This window comes from Chiloscyllium punctatum, chromosome 10 (assembly GCF_047496795.1).
Source record: "Chiloscyllium punctatum isolate Juve2018m chromosome 10, sChiPun1.3, whole genome shotgun sequence".
Classification (NCBI taxonomy): Eukaryota; Metazoa; Chordata; class Chondrichthyes; order Orectolobiformes; family Hemiscylliidae; genus Chiloscyllium; species Chiloscyllium punctatum.
This window is the reverse complement of record NC_092748.1, coordinates 74123348-74137683: the sequence shown is the minus strand read 5'-3', so window position 1 is coordinate 74137683 and position 14336 is coordinate 74123348. Positions and strand designations below refer to the sequence as shown.

Sequence of the window (14336 nt, the reverse complement as noted above, 5' to 3'; positions counted from 1 at the left end):
GAATTTAAGTTGTATTCTTGCATCAGTGATTTTTAGTTTAATGGTATGTATTACTAAATGTTTAATTCTTTATCTTTTTATACTTTAAATAATGCCTAATGTCTGCACAATCTGACTATTAACAAGTGAATGAGTAGACATTTTTATGTTTTATTACTATCATTAATGGAGGTTACTCCTTTATCTACATATTTATGTTGTAAAAATGATGTATGGATAAAATTCTAAATATCCTCTTCACCTGCCAATTGATGGCATTACAAAGTAATGTGACTAATTGATTATAAAGGAAAGCACTGAAGAGACGCATGACACAACCTCTACACAACCTTGAGAAATGACTGTGCTTCTTTCAGAAGAGAATATGTGATCCCTTGCATCCAAAATATGTATGAAAAAGAACAATATTTTATAGGATCTTGGCAATCATAATGTGCTGCCCTCTGAAGTGCTGAATAGCAAAGCTGATATGATCCAGTGAAATTTATGACCAAATCAATGCTCCCCACAAATGAACAACTCTACGTAGAAAGACTGAAAGAAGGAAAATGTGAAAAACAATTGGTTTATTTAACATGGCACATAAAATTGAAGCAATGCCAATGCAAAAATTCCACTAGTGACTCCTCTGAACAGCCCTGTCCCCCTATTTACCCCTCCTCTCCATCCAGCTCACCATTCTCTTGGCCATCCAACAAGGCCCTCTACATTCTTTCCTCCATTGTTGCAGAAGTGGACCAAGATTTAATGTTATTCAATCCTTTTCTGCCTTCATATCATCTTCTCTGTCACCCCCTCATATTATTTTATCTTGACCTTCTTCTAGCTCTTTTCCCTCTCTCATAGAGTCATAGAGCACAGAAACAGACCCTTTAGTCCAACCAGTCCATGCTGAACATAATCCCAAACTAACCTAGCCCCACCTGCCTGCTCCTGGCCCATATCCCCCAAACCTTTCTAGTTCATGTCTCTATCTATGTCTTTTAAACATTGTAATTATACCCAGATCCATCACTACCTCAGGAGGTTCATTCCACAGGCAAACCACCTTCTATGTAAAAACATTCCCCCTCATGTCTTTTTTTAAAAACCTCTCTCTTCTCACCTTAAAAATGTGCCTCCTAACCTTGAAACTCCCCCATCCCAGGGAAAAAACAACTACCAGTAATCGATCTCTATCCCTTATTATTTTATAAACTTCTATAATGGCACCTCTCAACCGACTACGCTTCAATGAAAAATGTCCCAGCTAATTCTGCCTTTCTTTATAACTTAAACCTTCCATACCAAGAAACATCCTGGTAAATGTCTGAGAACATAGAACAGTATAGCACAGTACAGGTCGCTCGGCTTCAATGTTGTGCCAACCTTTTATCCTACTCTAAGATCAACCTACATACCCTTCATTTTATTATCATCCATGTACCTATCCAAGAATCACTTAAATGTCCCTAATGTCTCTGACTCTATCACCACTGCTGGCAGTGCATTCCACACACCCACCACTCTGTGTAAAGCACCTACATTTGATATCTCCCCTGAACCTTTCTCCCATCACTTTAAAATTATGCTCTCTCTTAATAACCATTTTTGCCATGGGAAAAAGTCTCTGGCTATCCAACTATATCTATGCTTGCCATCATCTTGTAAATCTCTATCAAGTCACCTCTTATCCTTCTTCATTCCAATGAGAAAAGCCTGCCTCCCTAAACCTCCAGTCCAGGCAGCATCCTGGTAAATCTCCTCTGCACCCTCTCTAATATTTCCACATCCTTCCTAAAATGAGGCAATCAGAACTGAACACAATATTCCAAGTGTGGTCCAAACAGGGCTTTATAGAGTTGCAGCATAACTTCGCAGCTCTTCAACTCAATCCCCTTTCCAAATGAAAGCCAACACTAAACACTTTCTTAACAACCCTCTCAACTTGGGTGTCAACTTTGAGGGATCTATGGACAAGGACCCCAAGATCCCTCTGTTGTTCCACACTGCCAAGAATGCTGCTTTTAACCCTGTATTCAGCATTCAAATTCAACCTTCCAAAGTGAATGACTTCACACTTTGAGGTTGAACTCCATCTGCCACTTATCAGTCCAGTTCTGCATCCTGTCAATGTCCTGTTGTAACCTACAACAGTCCTCCACACTAACCACAACTCCTTCAACCTTTGTGTCATAAGCAAACTTACTAACCCACCCTTCCACTTCCTCATCCAAATGATTTATCAAAATCACAAAGAGCAGAGGTCCCAGAACAGACCACTTGTCCCCGAGCTCCAGGCTGAATGCTTTCCATTTCCTATGTCCTATTTCCATTTCCTACCATCCTCTGTCTTCAATGGGCCAGATTATTTTGTATCCAGACAGCCAAATTTCCTTGTATCCCATGCCTCCTTACTTTCTGAATGAGCCTAGCATGGTTAACCTTATCAAATGCATTGCCAAAATCCATATATACTACATCCACTGCTATACCTTCATCAATGTGTTTTGTCACATTCTCTAAGAATTCAATAAGGCTTGTGAGGCATGTCCTGCCCCTCACAAAGCCATGCTGACTATTTCTAATCAAATTATCTTCTGAATCCTCTCCAGCTTAATAATATCCTTCCTATAACTGTACGACCAGAACTGGACTCAGTACGCCAGAAGATGCCTCATCAATATCTTGAACAACCTCGATGTGACTTTTCAAATCCTATACTCAAAGGTGTGAGAAATGAATGCAACAGTGCTAAATACCGTTTTAACTACCCTGTCCATGTGTAATGCAAACTTCAAAGAATTATGTACCTGAACCCCAGATCTCTGTGATCCTCCTCTCTGCCTCTCCTGCACCCAAGTACCTTTTCCAATTCCCCTATCATTTTTTAACCTGATGAACGTGAATATAAAATTTGATCTTAATATCACATGGAAGATCAATATACATCTGTAACACCAATTTAATGAGGATACCACTCTAATTTAGGTAACATTCAATTTTTAGACACAGTAATATGAAAATAAAATAAATGAATGGAAAGTGTAGGGTTTTTTACTGAATGTATTAAGGGAGGTACAATGTAAATTTAATAGAACTGACCAGATGGACAGGCAATGTTGCCATAAAAACTTGTGTGACTTGGTAATTCTGCTTTCCTTACTCTTCAATATTACTGAAATCATTTGCTGTGACTTAGCTTGTGTGCCAGGAATTGAATATGTTAGCACGACTACAAGACTTGCCATTTTCAGGAGTGGCTTCTTTAACTTCTCCAGAGGCAGATACACACAAGTGGCTCACGACAAAATGACATTTTCTAGTTTCATACCCCTGCTGGAAGCTGATCATTCACAGCTGCTGCTCTGTTTGAGTTCAGATCAGTGCATAGCAACAAACTCTGTAAATCCTTATTCATAGTTCAGTGAAATTTCTCCCCAAGCAGAGGGTTATTGCACCATGAGTAGGGACCTCAACGGTGCTTGATGACAATGTTCAAAGAGGTGGAAGAATCTGCAACTTCGGAAACCAATACTTGATAAGAAAAACATTGTATTTCATATATCCTTCCAGCCTCAGCTGCTATGTGACCTCCTCTTGATCTGCAGTGCAAAGGTGTTCCACACCTGCTTCACCATTACAACACTGGTGGCTCTTTTCCTCAATTCCATACAGTTTGTTCCATAAAGCTCGAACGTGGCATGCAAATCTTGACCAATAAATTTTGATTTATGCCTTCTACAGTCTTTCAATTTCTTAACAAAAACACATACCATAATTATTTGTTACCACAATGTTATGTTTACTTAGTTAAGCAACATACTTGTTGGTATTTTTTGACTAGCCAACTGTGCAGTACTTTTAGTACTCCTTTCATGCATTTGAAATTCCGAAATGATCCGGTAAACCTATATATCGATGCAACTAGATTTAAAAAAAGGGAAAATTTTTCAATGGGGTAGAAATAAATTTTGTTTCACAAGTTGTTTCATGGCTGTAAAGTTTGCTGCAGCAACAATACATGGCTTGCTTCAGATATAACTACTTAAAAATAATAGATTTTTCAAGAAGGCCTGAGTTTATTACTGTGTTATAATAAAATGGCCTGGGATTTCCGAAGAAAAACACAACTATGCTCTACCATTCTAAGGTAATATTTTTAACTTCTATGAATAAGATACAACCAAGAACAGCAGACAGAGTAAAATTTGCAGTTTATTTCGAGTGAGACAGAAGGGGAGGATCAGTTTTACCTTGCTTTATATTTCTTCTTGGCTCACATAAGTCAACCTCGATGGCAGCTATAAAATAAGGCTACATAATTTCAGCTACTACTAAATGAAGAAGAACTGTATGGTTGAAGAAACTGACAATGAACTCAAATAAAGATAACAGCTTGGTTTATAAAAAATAAATCTGAAAATTTGCTAAATTTTCCTTTTTGCACACTTTCACTTCCTCTGAACATTGTTTACTTGCCTTAGTGATTGCAGTGAATACTTTTTCCAGGATAGCATTTGGTTGAGCTTTCTGCGGTCCATTTGCTTGAATTTTGAGGCCCAATGCACATGGCTTAGCAATAAACCTGTGAAAATACAAATATTATAAAATGACTCAGTAAGTGAGGAGAAATAGTGATACAGGGGTAATGTCACTGAGCTTGTATTCTGAGGCCCAGATTACTCTGGGGACCTGTATTCAATTTCACCATTGTCGTTGGTAAATTTACTTAATTAAAAAAACACATGGAATGAAAGGTTATCTCAGTAATGGTGATCATTATACTGCTGTAAATTATTGTGATAAACCTTTAATATTCACGTTTAAGAAGACTGTAGTGATTTAAAAAGGTGGTTCACATCAACAGGTTCTTCGAGGGGGTCAAGAGTGATTGCCTGACCTCTTTCATAGCTATGTTTATGCCCAGGTTTCCTTACTGAGTGAGCTGTGCTGTCCAACACCACCCTCAAAATATTTAAAGAAAGATAGGGACATTTTGATTTCCCACTTTCACTACTCTTCCTTTTACCTATTGGTTGCACTGTCCCTGGTGGGGCAGTGCTTGTAAATTGTGATTTTAATTCATGACATGAGTGATTTGGCTGTAGGGTATTTAAAATAAAAAGTGGTTCACCTCCACCTTCTTAAGTAAAATTACAGATAGACAACAAATGCTGGCCTTGTCAATGATGCTCAGAAACCATGAAAGAATATTAAAAAACTCATTGTAAAACTTCACAATTAATACTACCTTAAATTAATACTACCTTATAATAATGTATTAGAATAAAGAAATCACTATGTGCGCCTTAGTGCATTTTGCTGGGATTCTGGAATATTCCGTTTATGCTACCATTCTAAACATGACAATGGACGTTTCAAACAGTTGACAATGAAATAAATTCATTCGAGTTTTTAGGCTTGGCAATCATGGACTGTTGGACCAAGTCTAATTAATTATCACCTGGAAAGTTATTGAAAAACACCAACATGAGCTTTAAAGAAAATAAATCAAAAAGAATGCCACCATTTAAATAACTAGTTTCAATACCCTGTGGATGACATTATCAGAGATAAGGCTAAAATTCAAGAATGGCTGATGCACAAAACCAGCAATAGGAGACAGGAGAACAGTGACATTGCTCTCATAGTTCTCCTTTCCATCAATGAAAACCTCCACTGCAAACTTAGATGAATGCAAATTAATTCAGGACTGAGTTTGAAATGAGTGTAGAAGCCTCATTTCAACGCAGTCAGCACTGCCAGCTAAATTAAAGTCGCTTATCAGTTTAGCTGAGGCTCAAACTGTCATGCAGACTCTGTACCACCAAATTGGTTATCACTGTTTCTATTATTAACTTATAAATTGGATTCAACAATCTCAAATTTAGAATTGTATTAAAATTAGCATTGGTCCATTGTTGTAGAGGCTTGTGAAAAATTTAATATGAATGCAAGCAATTGTTAAATCAAATTAATTGATTTACATTGCATTTCTAAGGATAGTTATTCATCAGTAATGTAAAGGTAGTGTCAACTTCTCATTAATACTCACTTACACAGCTTTAGTGAAAGCAATAATATTGTGATTGACAATTAACCTTCCAAGAGCAAAACTAAAAGAAAACATGCTGTCCTTATTCACTATCTAATTTCTATTGAAAACAGAAGTTAAGTTGTGTGATAAAGGAATGTAGGGTACGTTGATTAGGTGAAATGCAGTAAATACAATAACAGCAATGTGTATGTGCCTACAAAACAAGCACTGCAGTGATTGAAAGCAAAAGCTGAGTACCACCTTCTCAAGGGCAATTAAGGATTGGTGATAAATGCTAACCCAACTAGTGGGCAGCACAGTGGTTAACACTGCTGCCTCACAGCGCCAGAGACCCAGGTTCAATTCCCACCTCAGGCGACTGACTGTGTGGAGTTTGCACATTCTCCCCGTATCTGCGTGGGTTTCCTCCGGGTGCTCCGGTTTCCTCCCATAATCCAAAAATGTGCAGGTTAGGTGAATTGACCATGCTAAATTGTCTGTAATGTTAGGTGAAGGGGTAAATTTAAGACTATGGGTCTGGGTGGTATACGCTTCAGCGGGTTGGTGTGGACTTGTTGGGCCGAAGGGCCTGTTTCCACACTGTAAGTAATCTAATCTAGTGATACCAATATCCCATTAATGTATATTAAAAAGGAAGCTCTTGTAAAGCTGAAGTACTGGCTGAAACAGATTTTGTAAAAATAGTCAGTTTCTAAATTGTAAATTCTAAATAAATCAGTGCTGTTAACAGCAGGCTAAGATAAAAGGTAGGGAGGAGGGACTTGGGGGAGGGGTGTTGGAAATGCGATAGGTGGAAGGAGGTCAAGGTGAGGGTGATAGGCCGGAGTGGGGGTGGGGGTGGAGAGGTCAGGAAGAAGATTGCAGGTTAGGAATGCGGTGCTGAGTTCAAGGGATTTGACTGAGACAAGGTGGGGGGAGAGGAAATGAGGAAACTGGAGAAATCTGAGTTCATCCCTTGTGGTTGGAGGGTTCCTAGGCGGAAGATGAGGCGTTCTTCCTCCAACCGTCGTGTTGCTATGGTCTGGTGATGGAGGAGTCCAAGGACCTGCATGTCCTGGTGGAGTGGGAGGGGGAGTTGAAGTGTTGATCTGGCAACGGAGGAGTCCAAGGATATGTCTGCTATAGTATAATTTTCACAGTTGGACCTGATTAAGTCTCACCATTATGAAAGATGTGCAGTCTCTTCAGACATCCCAAGCATGCAAGTTCAAATAACCAAGCATTACTCATCACTCACCAGCAATCAATTCCTTGAACTACAGATAGCCTTAGATATGAGGATTCCTTTAATTGTGACATTTGAAGATTGCAGGCAATGTGTTATTGTGAACAATGTTGAATTAAATGCAATATGTAAGGAATGTGTTAAGGCCTGGTCTGCAACTTATTCCACACTTACACACGCCTTAAAAGTTAGAGTATGGAATCAGTGATGATTCCACATATCACAGGAGGGAAAGCTTTTGTCTTTGCTTGAACTTTTCAGGGGAGTGTATTGCTATTCAAAGCCTGGAGATGGGCAGCACACGTGTCTACTCTACATCACAGCCCTTTTTTTCCAAGGAAAGCTACATAAAGCAAACCCTCTCGAAGGTTCAACACTGACTTAGAGGATGCCCTGGTATTCAGGACAAATTAACAGTCCAAGCTCACTAAGACCATAAGACATAGGAGCAAAAATCATTGCAAGATGGCACCAGATATGGTCCTTGCGAGCTCCTGTGTGCAGATCTAAGTTTCCTATTTCCTACAAAAATTCTACACTCTTTAAACTTAATAGCATGGTTTACCTGTGTTTTTGTTTTTGCTGGTGTTTATCTATTATTTACTATCTATACCATGTAACTCTGTGATCTGCCTGTATTGCTCCCAAGACAAAGCTTTTCACTGTGCTTCGGTACACATGATAATAAATTAAATTCAATTCAATTCAAAAGTAGGTCATTCAGCCTATCAAGTCAGCTCTGCCATTCAATAGATCATGGCTAATTTGAAAATCCTTAACTGAACTTTCCTGCCTTTTCCCCATAAACCTTGATTCCTTTACTGATAAAAAATTGGTCATCTCAGTCTTGGATATATTCAATCACCCAGGCTTTACAGCCCTCTGTGGTAAAACATTTCACAGATCCACTACCCTCTGAGAGACAAAATTCCTGATCTCTGTCTTACAGTGACCTCTTACTCTGAGATTATGTCCTCAGGTTCTCGACCATCTCACAGGGGGCAAGAGCCTCTCTACATCTACTCTATCAAGCCCCCTAACAACCTTATATATTTCAAAAAGGTTGCCTTTCTTTCTTCTAAACTCCAATGACTACAGGCCTAATACGCACATCCTCTCCCCATATGAAATTCCCTCCTTATCCATGATCAATTAGTAACCTTCTGATGACAATGTGTCTTTTTTTCAATACGGGACCAAAGCTGTTCACAATATTATGAATATGAATATTGAAACAATTTTACCAATGATGGAAGCGTCAAAAGAAGAATCCTCAAGATTCCTCTTAACCTGCTGCTTTGTCATGAAACACTTCAATGCACAACACTCCGATATGATTTGCTGATGGAAGTTTTAAGAGCTAACTAACCTTAGTACCAAGGTGTTAATGCATTGACTTCTTTTTTTGTGACTTGTTAGTAGATCATCTAGCATGTGAATACTTGAAAGTGCAATAATGTGAAGATATCAAGCATATGTTCAGATGCATAACAAGACATTTACTGAGCAACAGAGAAGGACAGGTACTATAAATATAACAAGGTTCTCTAATGCACTAAGCAAGAGCTATTTGCCAGATTACTAACTGAAGCTTAAACAATTAAACAAATTCCAAATCAACTCTTTCATTCTGGAAATGCATTTCAAATAGGTTGTCTCTGGTCTCTTGGCTCAATGAAGCATTGCTCTGTCATACTGTCTTGGATGACTCTATTCATCAATGCTTTCATCCTCACCTTCCTCATCAGAAGATTGCTGCTGCTTTCCCCACTTTGTCTACATCCACAATATCCTGCCTTCGTTGACTCTAGTGTGAAGGGCACAGCATGCAAGAATGATGTAGCATACCCATTCTTATTACCCGATACTTGTGTGGCATAAATATTCCTTGGCACTTATCAGCCCAAGCTTGAATGTTTATTAGATTAGATTACTTACACTGTGGAAACAGGCCCTTCGGCCCAACAAGTCCATTCCGACCCTCCGAACAGCAACCCACCCAGACCCATTGCCCACATTTACCCCTTCACCTGACACTACAGGCAATTTAGCATGGCCAATTCACCTAACCTGCACATCTTTGGACTGTGGGAGGAAACCAGAGCACCCAGAGGAAACCCACGCAGACACGGGGAGAACGTGCAAACTCCACACAGACAGTTGCCCGAGGCGGGAACTGAATCTAGGTCTCTGGCGTTGTGAGGCAGCAGTGCTAACCACTGTGCCACCGTCCCGCCCAGAATGTTGTCTATGTCTTAGTGATTTGGATTGCTTCAGTATCTGTGGAGTCACAAATAGCATTTAACATTGTGCAATCATCAACATGCATCTCCATTTCTGACTTTATGATGGATGAAAAGCCACTGATAAAGCGGCTAAAGATGGATCTAACCTTCTGGTCGTGGATCATTTAGCTCAGTCTATTGCATGTTATTTATGTTGTTTGGCATGTAAGTAGTCCAAATTGACACTTCATTTCTTGGTATGCTTGGTGCTGCTCTTGGCATTCCCTCTTGCTCTCATCGTTGAACCAGGCTTGATTCCCTGGCTTAACAGTTATGGTACAGACAGGGATATGCTGAGTCATGGGGTTACAGAATATGATTGAATATAATTTTTCTGCTGTTAATAACTCACAGTGCCTCATGAATACCCAGTTCTGAGGAGCCAGATTTGTTTGAAATCTGGCAACAAAGGCAGGGCTTTGTCTCCACAAGAGTGGAGCATTGGTCACTGCTATTAATACTGCCCTGCACAGATGAATCAGTTACAGATAGATTGCTAAGGATGAGGACATGTATGTTTTTCCCTCATGGTAGCTTCTTCACCAGCTGCCACAGTCTGGACTATCAATTATGTCAAGTTCGATCAGCAGTGGTGCTTTTAACCTTCCTCCATTCTTCAAGTGGTGTTCAACATGGAGAAGAGCACCCTTTTAGGGAGGGGATGGTAATAATCAGCAGAACATTTCCCTGCCAGTGTTTGACCTGATGCCATCAGACTTCAACGTAGACAAGCAAGAGGCTGGAAGAACACAGCAAGCCAAGCAGCACCAGGAAGTGAAGGTGTCAATGCTTCAGGTGTAACTCTTTTTCAGGATTGGGGGGTGGCTGTAAGAGGAGCTGCAGATAAAGGGGGTGGGGGGGGCAGGGTGGTGGGATGGGGATAGATGAACACAGTAGAGGGTATAACCTGGTTAGTCGATGGGAGAAATGAATCCAGTTGGTGGCTAGAAGGAAGGGTTGATGAGAGGAATGGAAGGGAGGGGGTGATGCTGGGAAGGGAGGCAGGTGATGGGAAGGGAGGTTATTTGAAATTGGAGAACTCAATGTTGAGTCCTTCGGGCTGTAGGTTGCCCAGGTGGAAGATGAGGTGCTGTTTCTCCAATTTGTGGTCCAATTCATTGCAGCAATGGAGGAGGCCAAGAATGGTCATATTGGAAAGGGGGTGAGAAGAGGAATTAAAATGGATGGTGAGTGGGAGGTCCGGTCGGTTCCTATGGACCCTGCTGAGATGCTTGGCAAACCGGTCACTAAGTTTACGTTTGGTCTTCTCCATGTAGAGAAGATCACATCGGGAGCACTTGATGCAGTAAACTTGGTTGGAGGAGAGGCAGGTGAACTTCTGCCTCACCTGGAAGGACTGTTTGGTACCCTGGATGGAGGTGAGGGAGGTGGTGTACCAGCAGGTTTTGCATCTTTTCCGGTTGCAGGGGAAGGAACCTGGTGATTCAGGCGGGTCAGTGGGGAGAGGGGCACAAACCAAGGATTTGCGAAGAGAACGGTCTTTGTGGAAGGCAGATAGGAATGGGGAAGGGAAGGTATTCTTGGTGGTCGGCCTAGTTGGAATTGGCAGAAGCATTTAAGGACGATACATTGGATATGGAGACAGGTGGGGTGAAAGGTGAGAACAAGGGGGACCCTGTCTTTATTGCGTTAGAGAGTGGGGTTAGAGCAGTGGAATGGGGCATGGAGGTGGTGCGCTGGAGGGTTATCTGGATGTTAGAGGGGGAAAAGCACATAGTCCAAAATAGGTGGATGTCTGGAATACTTGGAGTTGAATGTCTCCTTGGAGGACAGGAGGCAGAAAAATTGGGAGAACAGGATGGGGATCTTGCAGGATACTGGATGGGATGAGGTGTAGTCCAGATAGTTGTGACAGTCTGTGGATTTTTAGTAAACATCCATCTGCAGACTGTCACCGGAATTGGAAATGGAGAAGTTAAATAACACAGTACAGAAACAGGCCTTTCAGCCCAACAAGTCCACACTGACCCTCCAAAGAGTAACCCACCCAGACCCATTCCCCTACCCTATATTCACCCTTGACACTATAGGCAACTTAGCATTGCCAATTCACCTGACCTGCACATCTTTGGATTGTGGGAGGAAACCGGAACACCTGGAGGAAACCCAGGCAGACACAAGGAGAATGTGCAAGCTCCATGACAAAATACTTACTCAAGGTTCATGTATTCACAACATCATTATCACTGCTTTTATTCCTGTTCCTAATCTGTATGTTCATATTTAGGCAGATGCAGGTAGATTCTTGATCAACAAGGCCGTCAAAGGTTTTCAAAAGAAAGACAACATGTGAAGTGGTGGCCAAAATTAGATCAGCCATGACTTAATTAATGGAAAACTAGGCTCAAGGGGCCAAACAGCCTACTTCTGCTTCCAAGTTACATGTTTGTATGCTCTTCTTTCTGTCTAAGTTTGTGAAGTGGCACACCTATCAGACTTGACTCTTGATATGGACCAAACCAAAGGCCCTCGAAATATATTAAGTGGACAGCTTAGACCCTAACTTTTTCTTATTTTAAAGGCAAGTGCGAGGTGTTGCATCCTGGATGCAATTCAATTAGTCAAACGTCCAGGCTTGAAGTAAAACTGACCTTATTCATACACTCTAGTTAAAAGACAATGAAAGAAAGAAGAAATTTTAAAAATTAACTATTGGAAAATTTAACAGAATAATAGATTATTTAACTACTAAACACCAACCGTCCCAATATAGTAACATCCCATAAGTATACTGTTGGCAAAGGCAAATTCAGTAAAATATATTGTCTCACATGCAATTCTCCAGTCCAGAAAGAAAAGCATCAAGAGAAAACTCAGAGAGAGAGTTGGGAAAGATGAGAGCAGGGAAAGAAATGCTCAAGGTTTTAAAAAAAAAACAAGACCTCACAAACTGTTTACTTTATTGGATTCAGTAGACAGCTCAGTGCCTCTGTCTTAAAACATCTATTCAAAAACAAACAGGATAAATGACACCTCTTAAAGCCACAGTATCATTACACTATGTTGAAACTCCATAGGGTACTAACTGTTATCTTCTTAGCCTGTACAATCAACATTGATGCATTGTTTTAATTCACCTGGCAGCTTTTATAAAACATATTTATTCAAAACAAATGAATCTTCATTTTTTTGCTCTTGAATATAAACTGTATCAAACTATTGCCCTTGTATCATCATCATTCCATGTCATTAATCCTTTTAATATGCCTTCCTATGCTATTCTGTTCATTCCATGCCTTCCCAAATCATATGATTCAATCCATCCAATGTTTTTATCCCATCTAAGTTATTCCATCCCCGCTCTTACTGTCCTCATTCCTCTCTTACCATCCTTATTCCTCCCCTAAATCCCATCAATTCCTGCAACTAGTGTAACTTTGTTTTTGGGTTCTCCTTATCTTCTTTTGTTGTCCACTGAACACTCCACACTACCCTGATCAGTAAGCTATTTGACAGCTGCATATGCCATATGTTCCAGCGCCCCACACACCTCATATGGCCTCACATGTGTTCGATACTGTGTAAATAAATATATTATCAAATACATCCCATAGACTGAACAATCAAAACTGTTCAGACAGACAAAAACTGAGCATTATGCTATAAACATATGAGTTATAGTTAATTTTGCAGTTTCCTCTTTGCATTTACAGCACAGAAAATTTATTTTTAATCATATTGTGTATGAATATGTCCATTGTATATAAATACTTATTTTCACCTTTATGCTATTTCTATGTAGGAACTAATGTAAAATCATCGCTTAGGGCTCACGTTTATTTTGTTCAGTTCAATACTTTTTTATATCAGTGAACAATTTAATTGCCTACTTGACACTATTTGCGAAAACTCCTCTTAGTTAAAATGCTATAAATTGCCTTGGCAAAGACAGCTAGGGCTGGCCCACTTAACAGAAAGTTTTCAGGTAGGACAATGAAGAAAATCTACAACTTAATAAACAATCCATCCAAAGCATAAAGGACAGTTTGAACTTTGAATTCTGATTTAAAAGGCACTGTCAGCAGAACACATTATACTAATACATGAACTGATAGCTGAGGTTTGTCATTATACTCTGCAGCCAAAAGGGACAAACTTGTGTGAAACTTTTATATATATTTTCCTAAGACCAAGAACATCACTGTAAAGGAACTAATTAATTTACACAATTATCGCACTAATTACTTACTTAATTTTAGACATTTTCAGCCAAGACTAAAAATGAAGAAAAGATAAATCAGAGAGACAATAGTGGGGGAGTATTTGCATCGATTTTATATGCATCAGTAGCAGCACAGGGAGAATGAACAGATAATAAATTGTAACTAAAAATAGCAAGAAGTCCTGTGGGTGGAATTGATAATTAAAGTTGTGAAACTCAAATCATTTTTATACTTTTCCACAAACCAAATACAAAAAATATGCTGGTATATGATAAAGGTAGGTTAAGTATTATGATGAGGAGACCAACATAAACAAGTTAAGATTTGTTGCACAAAAATTCTAGATATTAAACTGATTTTCATTTCAAAATTGCCTCTGTATTTCAAAACCAGTGTCAACCTAGTTTCCATAAATTATATCCAATCTGTATAACCATAATAAACTCTGAATGACTGCCACATGTTTAATCATTGGAGGAAGATAAAGAAACATTGAGATAAATTGAAAGCATTGAGATTAAAGATCAGTGCATAAAATGGAACGTGTTATGATAGGAAGGTAACTTATGGAGGTTCTAACTAGGCAACGAATCGATATTGCG

The 14336-nt window shown here is 39.6% G+C and overlaps 1 protein-coding gene across 3 annotated transcripts in view; it reads right to left on the bottom strand.

Annotated features, from left to right (window-relative positions):
• The window catches only part of cers6 (ceramide synthase 6), a 256821-nt gene that overhangs the window by 170595 nt on the left and 71890 nt on the right, over positions 1-14336 (bottom strand). For all 3 annotated transcript variants that reach the window (XM_072579520.1, XM_072579522.1, XM_072579521.1), the window contains exon 2: positions 4462-4567. In XM_072579520.1, coding sequence (XP_072435621.1) covers positions 4462-4567 — 106 coding nt within the window. The remainder of the gene's footprint in view (positions 1-4461; positions 4568-14336) is intronic.